At 38.8% G+C, this 13,968-nt stretch overlaps 1 protein-coding gene across 5 annotated transcripts; it reads left to right on the forward strand.

Moving 5' to 3' along the window:
* The first annotated feature begins 1,989 nt into the window (after positions 1-1,989).
* Positions 1,990-11,144, forward strand: chaf1b (chromatin assembly factor 1, subunit B). 5 transcript variants are annotated; one of them, XM_046054891.1, is made up of 14 exons: positions 1,990-2,129; positions 2,517-2,660; positions 3,361-3,493; positions 3,642-3,762; positions 4,361-4,464; positions 4,586-4,682; positions 4,820-4,904; positions 5,290-5,383; positions 5,504-5,573; positions 5,673-5,764; positions 5,905-6,064; positions 6,873-7,448; positions 9,178-9,266; positions 10,209-11,144. In XM_046054891.1, exons 2-14 carry the CDS (start codon positions 2,535-2,537, stop codon positions 10,307-10,309), a joined length of 1,848 nt encoding a protein of 615 aa, XP_045910847.1. In that variant the 5' UTR covers positions 1,990-2,129; positions 2,517-2,534; the 3' UTR covers positions 10,310-11,144. The 5 variants fall into 5 exon arrangements, with proteins under 5 accessions (XP_045910847.1, XP_045910846.1, XP_045910845.1 ...); XM_046054890.1 differs by lacking the exon at positions 1,990-2,129 and adding an exon at positions 2,144-2,403; XM_046054889.1 differs by lacking the exon at positions 1,990-2,129 and adding an exon at positions 2,144-2,300.
* Positions 11,145-13,968: the final 2,824 nt, after the last annotated feature.

Raw genomic sequence — 13,968 nt, forward strand, 5'->3', positions numbered from 1 at the left:
GCAGGTGTGTTAAATTTGGTGTTATTGCTCTCACACTCCCTCATACTGGTCACTGGAAGTTCAACATGGCACCTCATGGCAAAGAACTCTCTGAGGACCTGAAAAAAAGAATTGTTGCTCCACATAAAGATGGTCTTGGCTATAAAAAGATTGCCAAGACCCTGCAACTGAGCTGCAGCACGGTGGCCAAGACGATACAGCGAGAGCTGCAGTTCATTGAGAGAACCATGAATGCCAATGTGTTGTGACCTACTGAAGCAGAGCATGATCCCCTCCCTTTGGACACCGGGCCGCAGGGCAGTATTCCAAAATGATAACGACCCCAAACACACCTCCAAGACGACCACTGCCTTGCTAAAGAAGCTGAGGGTAAAGGTGATGGACTGGCCAAGCATGTCTACAGACCTAAACCCTATTGAGCATCTGTGGGGTATGTTCAAACAGAAGGTGGAGGAGCACAAGGTCTATGACATCCACCAGCTCCGTGATCTCATCATGGAGGAGTGGAAGAGGACTCCAGTGGCAACCTGTGAAGCTCTGGTGAACTCCATGCCCAAGAAGGTTAAGGCAGTGCTGGAAAATAATGGTGGCCACAAAATATTGACACTTTGGTCCCAATTGGGACATTTTCATTTAGGGGTATACTCACTTTTGTTGCCAGCAGTTTATACATTAATGGCTGTGTGATGTGTTATTTTGAGGGGACAGTAAATTTACACTGTTATACAAGCTTTACACTCACTACTTTACATTGTCGCAAAGTGTCATTTCTTCAGTGTTGAGAGGGGTGTATGCACTTTTGTGAGACACTGTATCATCTGGTTATTTTGAAATAAGAACGGTAAGTAACAAACTGTTTTATGGCGCTGGTACTGGTTCAGTAATAGCCTAATCGTCTATGCACTGTAATAACAAGGATCCATAGCTACTGTAAAAATGATCAATGTTTTTAGCAGAATTGAAAGGAAACTTATATTGTGGAACAGGTTGACTGTTGAACCCAGAGCAGGAGACCCACATTGTAAGTATATGGTCATTGCAAATAACTTCATCCCACTCAGAACTAGAAGCCGACTTACTGGCAGCTATGTTCCAAAACATCAACAGTGTAAGTCTCTCTGCATTGGATGAAGCAGCTCTTTCAAAAGTCCCTTTCAAAATAAATTTAGATTGTGTAAAAAAAAAAAGAGTTTTACTGTACTACATGCATGACGTGGCAAACTACTATGCCCTACAAACAGAAAAATCAAAAGCCAAAAGTGTTGTTCATTTATACTTTCAGTGCGTAGTTGCTGCTTATATGAAAAAATTTGTGTACCGTATTGATGCAAAAACAAAGGTTAAAATAAAGACTCTGAAGAGATTTTAAATAATTCTTTGCTTTTGTAAGCAATGTGTAGGCTAATGTTTTGCTCTTTTGGAGTAAGGTTTTGTGGTTAGTGTATCGATTGTAAAAATAACCTATAGTTTCAAAAGCTGTGCCTAAGCAATCGGGGAAAAAACTGTAAAGGGGATGTTGCATTGCTTGTATTTTTGGTATCTTCTTGAAAATACCAGCTTTATAGTCCAAAAAAGACATTGAACAAAATAAACAGTGTGGGGCTCACATTTCACAGAAAACTAAAGTTCTGTTTATTGTTGTGTACTGTTTACACTTTATACATACTACATGTTTACCGGTGAAAAAAATACTATGAATAGAAGTTTAGTTTAGGTAGCTTTCTACTGTGTAACCACTATTTAAGTTTTAAATCACATGAATGTGCTTTAAGAAAGGGGGCTGCGTGCAGTAGTTAGCACAACTGTTGATGATTGTAAACTGAAATTAGTTTGACGACAGAGAAACTCAATAGATTATACTCGAAAAACATGAATTTATTGGCATACATCAGCAAACAGGTGTACTAAACATGGGTGCCCAAAGATGAAGTGGAAAACAAGCCGTATTTAAGTCATATTAATGGACCCGGTATGTGCTTGATAAGTTTGAATTATCAACATTTTCAGCACGTTACAATAATCACGCCCCTTCCGCGTTTTCGTCCAATCAGTGCAGCCGAGGCGACCGGAAGTTTTGAACGAATCGTACGCGGGAATTTACAGGTCGCTTCAGCTGGACAACAGAGGAGGTAAAATGCTGCAATCTACTTCGACATAACTTCATTTCAAAGACTAGACATGCACAACTCGGTTGTATCTGTGACGAACACACTCGTTAGCTAACAGTAACTTATGTGCACACGTACCTTGTCTGTCGTTTGTAACTTCAGCCACAAATCATCCCAACAAACCTGCTAAATGTAATGCTAATGGTGTTAGCAAGCTTGTTAGCATTCGGTTTCAGTGACTGAGGCAAATTAGTTGTTTTATCAAATAATTTTCTTCTGTAGTCCGTAATACAGGGTTCGTACTTGTCAGCGTGTAGACATAACAGTCTGTTTTAGCTCCTGAGTGAATACGAGCCTATATAAACCTGGTTATAGTAACATGTATGTGTTTTTCCTTCCTGGGGTCAGTGTTGGATATAAAATAAGATGAAGGTGGTAACGTGTGAGATTGCATGGCACAACAAGGAGCCAGTCTACAGTCTGGACTTCCAGCACAGCACAGATGGACGCATTCACCGGCTGGCCACAGCTGGAGTGGACACAACAGTCAGAGTGAGTGGAGAGAGAGATGATGATACATCTGGTTAATGCAGTGAGACGTGTCCGACCAAGAGTCACTTTTAACCATGTACATGCATTTGTCTAGGAAAGGAACAGTGTCACACAGCAAAGCAAATGTTACTACTACGTGCATGAATTTGACCGTTAAATCAAACGAAATGGTTGCAGCTGTGAGGGCAAATGTGCATGCCCACAGGAGGTTCACACTTTCTGTCGAACAAAACGTCATGTAACATTAGTATTGCATTTTCATATTGGCATACTTAAGAGGACGTGGGGCCTTTTCCAGGACTTGAATGTGTGACACACAGGATTCCCCGAACAGCTCAGTATTCAGATTTTTACTTATTGTTCTGTTCCACAAACTTTGTCCCACCAAACTATATCAATGGGTACGATTTAAAAAAAACAACAACTGTAAAATGTTTTTCTTTTTATATTGCCGCTTTGTTTGTAAATTAAAAGATTTTTTATTAAATTGCATTATCATAAGCCAGGCAGTTTTCATACCTTTTAAAATGCCGTATTTTACCATGTTGGAAAACGCATCTTACAGATGTTAGCGAAATTTTATATTAAGTAAAAATACTGTTTTTGTTTTTAAACTGTTTAAATGTAGCTGTGGTATATAAGCTCACAGCTGTTTACAGAGTGTGTGTTTTAATGACCTTTTGCCCTGATCTTGACGCAGCTGTGGCGGGTAGACACGGGCCCAGACGGGAAGGCCGCTGTGGAGTTTCTGTCTAATCTGGCTAGACATACCAAAGCTGTCAACGTAGTGCGCTTTAGCCCTTATGGGGAGCTGCTTGCCTCAGGAGGAGATGGTATGTCACACATAATTCACAGATGCAAATTAGAATTTGTGCCATGTGAAATGTCACTATGTAAAAGGCACTGGTGATGTTCTCAAGACAGAACAGGTATTTTAAAATAAATGGCCTTTTGTAATTGTATGGGGTTTATTTGGTACAGATGCAGCAATTCTGCTGTGGAAGCTCAATGACTCTAAGGAGCCTGAGCAGGCACCCATGTTCCAGGAGGATGAAGATGCTCAGCTCAACAAGGAGAGCTGGTCTGTGGTCAAGACACTAAGGTACGCAACTCTGGCAGTTTTGATCACATTAAGTTTTAATCATAATTTCTACCTCTTTTCCTTTGATTGCAAAGAGTGTGTTCAGACTGACAATAGAACAGCGACCAAAAACATCACACGATTTAATTAATAATAGAAAGACCAATTAATAATGCAAATGCACATTCCTGGTGGATTACCTCGCAGGGGACTGGTGTAATGCTACTGTTCACCTTGCAATTTTAAGACAGGATAAAATGATTCCCAAAGTGATATTTCAGAGTTGTAGTGTTAAACCACATTACAACAATTGTATAACTGCTTTTTCATATCATCCTCTCACTATTGTTGGCCCAATTTAACTTACTTTGCAAAACATACAGTATATGTCGGACATTTCTCAATGTCTTGTTCAGCACTTAAAGTCACAAATGTCAGATGAGTGAAACGGTCAACATTTCAGAATTATAAGAGAACCATTACTTTAAAAAAATAATAATATTTAGTTATGGAGATCTACTTGTTCTGTCCATTTTGAAATTTGCTATCAGATTGATCTCAGTTTGTAGAAATATTGTGGTTATACAAAGAGATTTCCTACCATTTGATTTGTGTTTAGGGGACACATAGAGGATGTGTATGATATCTGCTGGACACGGGATGGAAACTTCATGGTGTCTGGGTCTGTTGACAACACAGCTATTATGTGGGACATCAACAAAGGTTTGCTTATACATTTTAAGTTTCATCTGTTATATTTAAGTGCTTTAGTGAAAGATGTGAGAGTACATCTTATTTTGGCTTTATATTAATTCTGCTGGTTGCAACTGTGTTTTGTGTTTAGGACAGAAGCTGTGTATCCTGAATGACCATAAGAGCTACGTGCAGGGAGTGACCTGGGATCCTTTAGGGCAATATGTAGCCACTCTCAGCTGTGACAGGTAGAAAAGCAGAGATACAGACACACTCTTTCATAGCCTGTCTATGGGTATTATCTTCATTAAATTATTGTATTTGCTTAGCTTGTGGGGTTTCAGTAGCTTGATGCTGAAGATGTTTTGTATTTCGTCCCCCTCAGAGTGATGCGTGTATACAGTACTCACACCAAGAAGAAGGCCTTCTGTATCAGTAAAATGAGCTCTGGGCCACTTGCAGAGGGAGAGGTCAGTAGATGCTTCGCCTTTGATGATAATCAGTTGAGTCACCCATTGTATTACACGTGACAATGGACTTCATTATTTTTATATTTACATTTGATCTTTTAAGATTCAGTCATGCATTTTGTCAGAATTAGCCTGATTATCCAGCTGTAAAATAAGTATTTCACCTTGGAATGCACCAATGTAATGCTTACATTTACACTGAACCTATTATATAATTTTTTATCATTTGCATGTACCTTTTTGAGATTATCTTACATGAAAACTTAATATTTTGTCTTACAATTCCCTATATTTGATATGAATGAAATTGACTCTGTAATATCTTCAGAGATCTTCAGCCCCACTGCCATGTGAGTGAGACAGGTATTTCTTTTTATCTTTGCAGGTCAAGCAGTACAGGATGTTCCACGATGACAGTATGAGGTCGTTCTTTCGCCGTCTTTCATTCACACCAGACGGGTCTTTCCTGCTTGCCCCAGGTAACCTACACTGCATACTCAAACTGTGGTTTTCACCTGGAATGTATCTGATGGAAATGTTGTGTTTTATTATTCTAGTAAAGGTAATTTATATAAATCAATCTTCGGTTTTATCCTCAGCTGGATGTGTGGAGATAGGAGAAAACATCATAAATACCACCTACATCTTTTCCAGGAAGAGTCTCAAGAGGTAACTCCTGTGACACACTGTGGCATTTAGTTTTTCAGAGTCGGTGTTTACTATATTAAAGCTGGTGATTCATGTAAAATCTCTCCCTGTGTGTCTTAGGCCTATAGCTCACTTGCCTTGTCCAACTAAAGCTACACTGGCGGTGCGCTGCTGTCCCGTCTACTTTGAACTGAGGACCAAGAAGGGAGAAGGCAAGGACACATTAGTTAACAGACTAGAATGATGATAAAGCCCTCTGTTTTTTGTTTTTTTTTTAATTCCTTTTATGTTTGACTTGTATATGTTCTTGATTTTTATTTATTTTATTTTTTTCTCCCTTTGTCCTCTACAGATGGTTCAATTGAGGCTCTTCCCAATGTATTCCAGTTGCCGTACCGAATGGTGTTTGCTGTAGCATCTGAGGACTCAATCTACTTGTATGACACGCAGCAGACACTCCCTTTCGGTTTGGTGTCTAATGTCCACTACCACACACTCAGCGATCTTACATGGTAAACTAGGACTCTCTTCTGTTGTCTTCTTTTGTAGCATTTTCTTGTATAGTTAGGCACCTTTTTGAATAGTCCTCATTTATTTTAATGGAGTCACAAAACTTTTTACACGGCTGTATTGATTACCACTCCACACTTGTTGTCATTTTTCTCTCGCATTTTACACGAACATAGCTAGCTATGTAGGAAATGATGTTTTCAGATGTCTTGAACCAGACTAGGACCTAAGCCTATTTACATTAAAAACAATCTTAATAGTATTTCAGTCTAGTCTGTCTCATAACCGTACTCACATGCACACTGACACAGTTTATGGTCTCTGTTATTGTTTCTACTCTTCATACTGGCTATGAATACATGTCCTGCGAGATTCCAATGTAAGTGGTGGGGGACAAAATCCACACTCCTCCTGCTGTGCAAAAATAAAGCTATTATGAAGTTTCAGCAGAGGGAAGAGGAAACTTTGGATGATCCCTTGCTTAATTTGAGTAACTCCGACCGCCGAAGCCTCATATTAACTTGGTTTGACATTGGAATGTATTTTTACACTGAACCAGAGCTGTGGATTTCATTCCCCAAAGCTTAGATTTTGAATCACATCAGGGATCTCTTCATAGCTTGTATGGACAGGAGGGATTATTGCAGCAACCAATAAATGTTTCAGTGTACATGCGGTCATGTAAACCTATCATTGTGTCCTCAACACAAGATTCTTATACATATTAAAAGACTGAATTTTAAAAATGTCTGTTTTGTTCGTGTTTTAGCTTCCACCCACTGACATGTTTTACTATTATATCCTCTTCAGGTCTCGTGATGGTTCCTTCCTGGCTGTTTCCTCCACAGACGGCTACTGCTCCTTCCTGTCCTTCTCTCCCGGGGAGCTGGGCATTCCCCTAAAGGAGCCCCCCACCCTGGAGGTCTTTGCCCCAAACAACAGCGTTGAGAAAAAGGGAAAGAAGTCGGCCAAGACCTCATCTCCTGTGACCCAGCCACTAAGCTCGGCCCCGACTCCCGCATCGCAAACCAGCCTTGGCAAAGACGCCCCCTCTGTCACCCCTTCAGAGGAGAAGAAGAGCACCCCCAGTGCCAAGTCTAAACCTCAGCCCCGGAGGATCACCCTCAACACCCTGGAGGGCTGGGGGAAGCCCTCTACCCCTAAAGCCACGACTCCTTCAGCACCTCAGACCCCAACATCCGCAAGCAAAAGCGTAACCTCGACCCCACAAGCCTGTGTTGCTCCTCTCACTCCTACCAACTCCTCCACAACCCAGCCACGCATCTCCCCCCACACTCCCACCACCCCTAAAATCCTCAGCAGTGCTAAAACTGCTGGGCCCATCACCCCTAAGGGTACAACAACCCCAAAGGGGCCCACCCCAAGGTAAATGAAAAAGGTGTTCTCCTGTTTGATTGTGTCAGAATGAGCAAAAGGCAAACCAGGCGTTGGTTTATTATTAGACCTCTTCAAATAGGCACAGCCATGCTTCGATTGTTGGCAGGCAGGTTTTTCAAGGCACGTGAAGCTGCAACTCACGATTGTTACACTACTAATTAATCATTTGCTTGTTTTGTTCAAAATTTTCATCTACACACACAAAATTAAGAAAAGACGCAAATCCTCACATTTGAGAAAGTGGAAGATTAAAATATTTATTGATTATGACTATGACACTAGTTGTGATTAATTTACCATCAGTCAATTTGTTTAGGGACTAGTGCACATCATTCTTCATCTCTTTGTGTACTGTTCATGGATGTGCTTTTCATTGATTGTGTCAGTATTCAGCCAAGTGATGTGGATGTTTTTGTCTGCTTTTAGTTCCTCACACTTGTAAATAAGTGTCCACACACACTAAAATCACTCATGTTATTTGGGTAATTTCAATGAGACATGCTTCTGGCGTTTGGAACATCATATTTACGTAATTATTAGTTAGTAAGTTAAAAAGCAACTGTGTAACTTTTCAAAACCAGAGTTACGAGGTGCTTCACAGTTGCAAGAAAAAGCAATCAAAATAATATAAATATTAAAATCTAAGATAAGCTAAAATTATAAAGGAATAAGAACAAATCAGGTTGAAGAAGCACTAATAAAATTCCTTTGGGAATAAATGGCTTTTGAGATGAGATTTTCTGATCTGACCCCCAGAGGGAGACTGTTCCATAAAAGCCTGGTGACCACCAGTCTAAAACTTTAACAGGGGCACTCAGTGATATTTGTGGTGGAGCCAAATTGTGGAACGCATTAACAGTTATTAGAATTTTTGAATTCAATCTTAAATTTGGATGGATGTCAGTGTAGTGATCCCATCACCAGGGTCATGTGGGAACACCGTGCAGTATTATTTAGTGATCGTGCAGAAGAATTTATGTAATTTTAATTTCTGTACCAGCAAGATCTTCCTAAACTTTTTCATTCACTAAGGGTATTTAAAACTGTGTAGATGTGAATAATGCAGGTGCTGCCCCACACAAGAGAACATATTATAATTTATGGAAATACTTTAAATATTCAAATGTGTTGGGACTAGAGTCTGACTGAGGAAGCAACTACACAGAGCATACTGCATCCACCTCCCCTCCCCCCTGATGATTAAAGTAAGTAAGCTGATTATCTCTAAAGATGCAGTTCACAGGGATGAGTACGAAGACTAAGAAAGCAATATGTTCTTTTAAAATGTGTTTATTTAAATATTATTCTAAAAATGCAGGAAAAATATAAATAGCTGTAAGGGGCTTGTGGTGGTTTTGTAGGTTTACATGTGCTCAGCACTGGCAGTGAGAACAAAGCCCTATCTGGTATGAGGGATTCGTTGGACCCCCCACAGAGTATAAAATAATAATCACTGACAAGACTGTGTGTAGACAATGGCACGTCTGCACATGCTTTTGTATTTCCCTTGTATCCGTAACATGCCACGACTAGTTTAACTAGAAAGCAACAACTGAATGAGAAGAAGAAAAACTGAGGATCAATGAAATTAAACACTGATAAACTTTGTTCTCTGTAAAAGAGCAGAGTTTATTGTCACATTCTCTGCTTGTGCCGTTTCTGTTGATCTCATGCCTGAAGCCTCTTTACCTTTCGTACATTTTCTGTTTGTTTACAGGAGAGTATCTTTGACTCCCGTTGCATCCCGGTCTCCAGCTGTTAGTTCACTCTTCCGCACGCCCTCCTCCACTGAGAAGGCCAAACATGGTTAGTGAGGGCAGCTGCTTTTGGCTGTTGTCCTTCATGTTGCAACTATCTGATTGGCAGCCTTGATCACACCGATTTCTGTCATGACCAGCGACGTACCCATCCAACTTTTACTCTCCTGAGTCACATACCTCAACACGATACAGAGCAGTGATCGGATACCAGTGCTCTCTTTCCCAAATTTAAAATCTGCATTCCTCATTCTGTCATACTGCTTGGAATCATTTGAATGTATGTCCATCTAGACCGAATGTATCCGCAATAAAAAACTTTGTTTAGAGGTAAAATTGCAAATTGTTGGTGCACACACAACTTCAATCCGTCATTGCACAAACATGGCAGGCCAAAGTTGAACCAGGAAGTGGGTCTGTTAACTGTGATGGATGTTTACAGCAGACAAAAAAATACCATTCACTTTAGTATTCTCTTTCAAACTTGCTAACCTGTGGGTTTGATAAAAGCCCGTATAATCATCTGACTGCTCATGTTTCTTCCAGATCAAGTTAATCTCTAAAATTAGGTCTTTTTTTTAATCAATTGCTAATTTACAAAAAGTTGTACTTTATTCTATCAGCCAGGGCTCCCACCGACGTCGCACGCTGGTACAAAATGCTGCTTGATTTCGAATTGACTTAAAAATTTTATTGCTCACTTTTAAGGCCTTAATTGGCCTTGCTCCTTAGGTCTCTAGCTTCTTTTAAATCTCTTCTTAAAACTTTTCTCTTTGTGAAAGCTTTTGGAAATGTTTGACATTTTACTGTTATTTGATCTTAATCACTTTATTGTCTTTACTTCCTCTTTGCTCATGTTCTTCGGCATTGTTCTCATTTTATCTGCCTTGTCTGGTTTATTTCCTTTTGTAACATTGTTAAGAAAAGTGCTAGACAAATGAAGTGTATTTATAATGTCTAACCCTTGTCTCCTCCATGTATATTTCTGCAGAACGTCCTTCTCCTCCCACTGATCCAGTGTGCCAGCCTCCAGAGTCCAAACGGCCAAAGACCAGTGAGCCCACGGCAAAAAGCAGTGTCACCCAGGCTTAGTGTTTACTGGTAACAGCGTGGTGCTATATCACAAGAGTGCAGATGGTGACGGTGAAAGAAGCTCCAGTACAAAACCACTGAGGCTCCCCATGGGTGGAACACCACAGTGCAATAAGCATTGTGTTTGGGTTGATATAGTCTGTATTTGATCTAACGAGAGATTTTTAACCTCACATAATGTACTCCATTACACAACAAACTGCATCGCAGTAAGTGTCCTTGAATTAACTCTTCTTTTAGTCGTGTGCATGTGTTTTGTATCCTACAGTAAACAGGCAATGAGATAATTGTATTATATTTGATTTTTTTGACATTGAGATGCTGAAGTGCTGTTGTAATAAGGAAAGTTCTCACTTTGTGTCAATAACACACGATTGTGAAACTAAAACTGCGCCCAAAACCTGAATTAGAAAAACAAAAACAAAATGAGCACTTCAAGGTTTAGTGCCTTGTCAGAACTTTGAATATGCAGCCTGAGTCTTAATTTGCTGCTTGAGTAAAAAGCTCAAGATTGTCCAGCGTTCAAGAGTCATTTTCTCATTGTCTAATAAAAGATGTTTCATATACCGTGCATGTTTAAGCGGGATGATTCTTGCTTTCCTTAGTTGACTGTTATTAAGATGATCATTCATAGGGTGTCTTTATTAAACTGAGTTCAAGGCGTACGTCTCTTGAGCCATCTTTACAGATGCAGTGAGGATTAGGCTAATGAAGAATTAATTGTAGATGTGCATGGCTGTTTGTCACAGTGTATTCAAGACTGTAGCCAGAATGTTGAAATTCTGAGATCACAACATTTTTTTACTTTGAATTAAAAAACCAAACCCTTTTCTTATTTGGACTCTTTGTATTTAATAAAGGTGGTACATCATGTTTTCTATAAATTAATAAAAACTTGTCACTGTTCATGCTGTCCTTGCATACAAGTTTAAAAGACTAAATCTGATACTCAGTCTTTAGAATACACATGCCCAACATTGGCACACATTGCACAGCTTAGAATGAAATGCACAGATTACTGAATCAGTACCGCATGTGATTCTAAGCATTTCAGAACAAATTAAATGTTAAAGGTTGTCTGTTCAGCAGGTAAATTGTGTGAATTGAGGTTTAATGTATGCTTTGCAGCATTACAGTTTAGCTTGCTGTATTTTTAGAAATATACTAATACTACTATAAGGTTTGATGTCTTGAATTAAAAACAAAATTTGTGGACAATACATATAGACAAACTAAACCGATTAAGTGAAGTACCACATTCATAATTTTGTCTTGTGTGAAATGTAGAATATACCGTGGTGTAAAGTTTTGTGACACCAACCAACATGGTAAGCAACATCCTGTTAAGCTTAAGAATTTGAGAAACATCCTTCAAGAGGGACACAAGAATTGAATCATGTAGAAAAAAATTTAAGGTGGAAATTACGAGATGTGAAGAGGTCACACAAGCTACGATTAGAAAAAGTAACGCAAAACATTTGTTGGACATCATGAAGGGCATGACTGGACTATCAACTACTAGGAAAGCATTAGTGACACAACGAGGCCAACAAACTGTTTGCAACAAAACAAACGTTTTCTCTAGGTTTGATAAAGTGAATAATGCTGATCATGTTAACAATCTTGATTCAGCTGTACCTGTGCAGTCAAATAGAATTTATGTTACTGTTGGGCAGGTGAGGAAGAACACAGGACCAGATAACCTCAGTGCTTTTATTTTGAAAGCATTTGCAGCTGAGCTTGCACCTGTGTGGCAAGAGATGTGGAAGACCTTACATATGCTTAATGTAATACTTAGAAGTTTGCATATAAGCAAAATCGTAGCACAGAAGATGCAGTTGTAGCATTTATACACCGAACAAAGATGATTCAAATAATCCTTGTCTGATTCAGTGGCACCATTCATTTCTTACAAATAGAGTAGACATGGATTTATTAAATGACATATTTAGTGGATCTCCTTATTTTTCCACAAGAACAATAAGAATAAAACAAACATGCTATAGAAACACAAACCAACAAAAACAGCTCAGATCAACAAACACACAGAAGGTTACAGGAAATAGTCAGTGTTGCAAGTAAATCACAGGTTACAAGAGTTCAGAAGACCCCCTGTAAAATAATGGAAGAACGATCAGGTCCAAGATCATTCAGATGGGGCTGCCAGACTGTAGAACTGATCTGCTTTGGTATGTAGAATACTCCAAACAAACTTTACACCAACCCTTAACAGAAGGGCCCTATCATCGCGTCCACCGTAATTATGTTTTCTAATAGCTAGCCACAGTAATTATATTTCTACTTGGGAGGTCCAAAATCAAAGACATTGATTCCATTTCTAAATCTTTGTGATTTTTTTTTTTTTCCATTTCAAGTAATACTTGGTCCAATACTTAATTAATTTGTCATTTCTGACATTAACATAGGCAATGTGCCCATATCGGTTTTACATTTGAGACACAGGAGCAAGTCAGTGAGTGGTTTAAAGACTGCAATGATGGGATATATTCTATGTATAACTCTAAAACTGATTGCTTTTGTTCAAGTACAGATGGATATATTTTTGAAGTAACTCCAAATATACCCTCCCATGTCTCCTCATCAATAGTCACTCACAGTTCCTTCTCCCATTCACCTTTAATCCTCTGTGTGTTAGGAAATATGCACGCATTACATCATAGAACAAAATGAAAAGAGGCACCTTCCCTAGTTATTGAAACACTTTTTTCTCAGTAGCCGATATCTCATTGTAATCTCTAAAAGGCCATTCTCTTAGTAATATAATGCCTTATTTATAGGAAACAAGACAAAAAATCTGGGGGCTGGTATTTCTGTATCAGTTGTTTAAATGACAGGCTATTATTTGAAAATAGGTATCCCCAATTTGGTTATATCATTATCTCATTGCCAGAACCCAGGATCCAACATTTCTGGCAAATGTGGAGAGTACAGTTAAAGCTAAAAAGACATATTCAGCTTCTGTTTTTACTAACTCAGGAGCACCCCAGGGTGTGTGAGTTCACCTCTCTTTACACTTTATACAAACGATTGTAAAACTGATATTCCAAATACATTTGTTATGAGATTAGTGGAGTAGTGTAAAACTAATGTAATTATTATTAATGCAAAGACGACACCAGAAATACCTTTTGCTTTTGCAATGAACTCTTATCCTCCACCCGTTATTGTCCATAACATACAGATTTTAAGTTTCCTCCAAAAAATATTTTCTATGTGGACGCTGCTTTATCTTGGAGTGCACAGATTATGTAGCAAGGACAACAACGCATTTTCTTCAGATGACTAATGTGATTTAGAGCAAACAAACAGGTCCAGTTATTGATCTTCTAATCTATAATACTTGTGTAGTATGTGTTATGCAGTATGGATGTGTTTTGTTATGTCTGTGAAAATGTGTTCGTCTTGGGATGCAACACAAGTTTCTGAAAAATATGAAAGTGAAATCAAAGTCAGACTCCACACCTCATCATCTGTATTTACAAAAGCACAAGATACTCAATTAGTTACTAAAATGTTTTCAAAAGTCATTGTTACTCTACATCATTTTTAACACTGCATAAATTGTGTATTTTGAGTACTATTTGTATAATCTTGAGGAAATGACCACTACTTCATTTTGAAAAAAAGCATTAAATAAT

Source organism: Micropterus dolomieu, linkage group LG07 (genome assembly GCF_021292245.1).
Source record: "Micropterus dolomieu isolate WLL.071019.BEF.003 ecotype Adirondacks linkage group LG07, ASM2129224v1, whole genome shotgun sequence".
Classification (NCBI taxonomy): domain Eukaryota; kingdom Metazoa; phylum Chordata; class Actinopteri; order Centrarchiformes; family Centrarchidae; genus Micropterus; species Micropterus dolomieu.